This window comes from Penaeus monodon, chromosome 32 (genome assembly GCF_015228065.2).
Source record: "Penaeus monodon isolate SGIC_2016 chromosome 32, NSTDA_Pmon_1, whole genome shotgun sequence".
Taxonomy (NCBI): Eukaryota; Metazoa; Arthropoda; class Malacostraca; order Decapoda; family Penaeidae; genus Penaeus; species Penaeus monodon.
In genome coordinates this window covers 8,091,521-8,093,109 of record NC_051417.1, presented here as the reverse complement: position 1 = coordinate 8,093,109, position 1,589 = coordinate 8,091,521, and the positions used below count along the sequence as shown (strand labels likewise).

At 33.2% G+C, this 1,589-nt stretch overlaps 1 protein-coding gene across 1 annotated transcript in view; it reads right to left on the bottom strand.

Moving 5' to 3' along the window:
* Positions 1–298: 298 nt before the first annotated feature.
* The window catches only part of LOC119593470 (transcription factor GAGA-like), a 10,841-nt gene continuing 9,550 nt past the window's right edge, over positions 299–1,589 (bottom strand). Inside the window, exons 5-7 of the mRNA XM_037942399.1 lie at positions 1,402–1,551; positions 982–1,077; positions 299–609 (exon numbers count right to left, since the gene is read on the bottom strand). Of these exons, the coding sequence (XP_037798327.1) occupies positions 385–609; positions 982–1,077; positions 1,402–1,551 (471 nt within the window). The 3' untranslated portion in view covers positions 299–384. The remainder of the gene's footprint in view (positions 610–981; positions 1,078–1,401; positions 1,552–1,589) is intronic.

Genomic DNA, 1,589 nt, shown 5'->3' with positions numbered 1-1,589 from the left:
AATGCATAAATCATATCATATATGTTAGCTTTTTCTGACTGTTCTTTATAGGTGTTTATTATCCATTGCTCCCTGAAAGGAAGCAGAACATGCTCCTTTTTCTATTACCAAAGAGATTTGTTTATCTTACTACTGTAGTTAAAGGGTTTGTTGACCACATCTATTTATTTTCTTTCAAAACTTTAAAAACTCCTAAGATATTATTGCATAGTTGATCAAGTAATTTGTTAAAAGTTTTTTTTTCTTTTTTATAAAATGCTCTTCTTCTGTACTTTAATAATGATAATCAATGCACCACTGATTCCTAAAGATCTTCTATTCAGTTCTAAAAAACAATGATACACAGTTATTTCATGTATCAACAATACATAAAATTGTGATCATCTAATTACCCTCTGGGTTTTCTGGGTTCTCTCTGTGATGCTTAATCTTAATGTGGCGATTGAGGTTTCCTTGTTGTGTAGCTCGGTACGTACAGAAAGGGCACGCAAAAGGTTTCTCTCCTGTGTGAGTTCGTAGGTGGCTTTGCAGTTTGGCAGGATAGAGGAAAGTCTTGGGACAGTAAGGACATTTCAGAGTATTAACAGGGTCGATGGCAGGTTCCTCCTTCTGAAAAGAAAAGCAAAGCCTAAGTCTTTCTTAGGTTACTATTGAAACCTGTGCTCTAAACATATCTTTCCCCTCTTAATATATCCCTTGTTCTTTTATAGTAGTATGATTATGTAGAATAAGATATTGCTGAAACTAAGCTGACCATTTATTAGAAGTCTAACAAAAGTCATGAATCTACCCAACACATCCCCCATACACAAGCACAGCTCCTGTTTTATATATTTTTAGAATATAAATTCTATAATTTCCTCTTTACAACATATGACTACAAAAATGGTCTGCATTCTTTAGAAATGTTCAAAACTAATGTTATGTTAACAACAATATCAATGGATCATGAAAAAGCATTCTTCTTTCAGCTCCACTCACCATATTCATATTCATTACAGAATTGGTTGGACACAAAGGATAACCGGAATTGCTGTGATGGCCGCTTGTTTCTGGTTTCCATTGTATGTAAGGGTCCTGAAACAGTATTATTACTGAAAAATGTGTATTTGATACTAAATATACTGAACTTTTTTGTAGTGTTCAGGATATCAGTAAAGGGTAAAATTTTATCACCTTAAAATTGTCTATGACTATGAGGATATCAACCATTATAACTAATCATTAATTTTAAGAATTTACTAAATATGTAAGAGTCACACTTAATAATAAATAAAAACAATTATAATAATAATGCAAATTATAACTTTTTAAAAACTTTATTGAGCGAAGACCTATGCTATTTCTTTTTTAAGATGTTTAGCATGTATATCTCAACAATGCAAGTCTATGTGACTGTACCTGGGCTATGTGAGGTTGTCTTGTGGGCATCAATGGTTGCATAATTTCTTGAAGCTCAGGAATGTCCTTTTCTCTCTCTACCACCTCGCTCTCGGGTATGCTTTCAAAGTCTACTTCCTCTTTGGTAACGTTGAAAGGATCTCTGTGTGTCTGAGCATGAAGACACGTAAGAGAAAACTTGAAGTTAC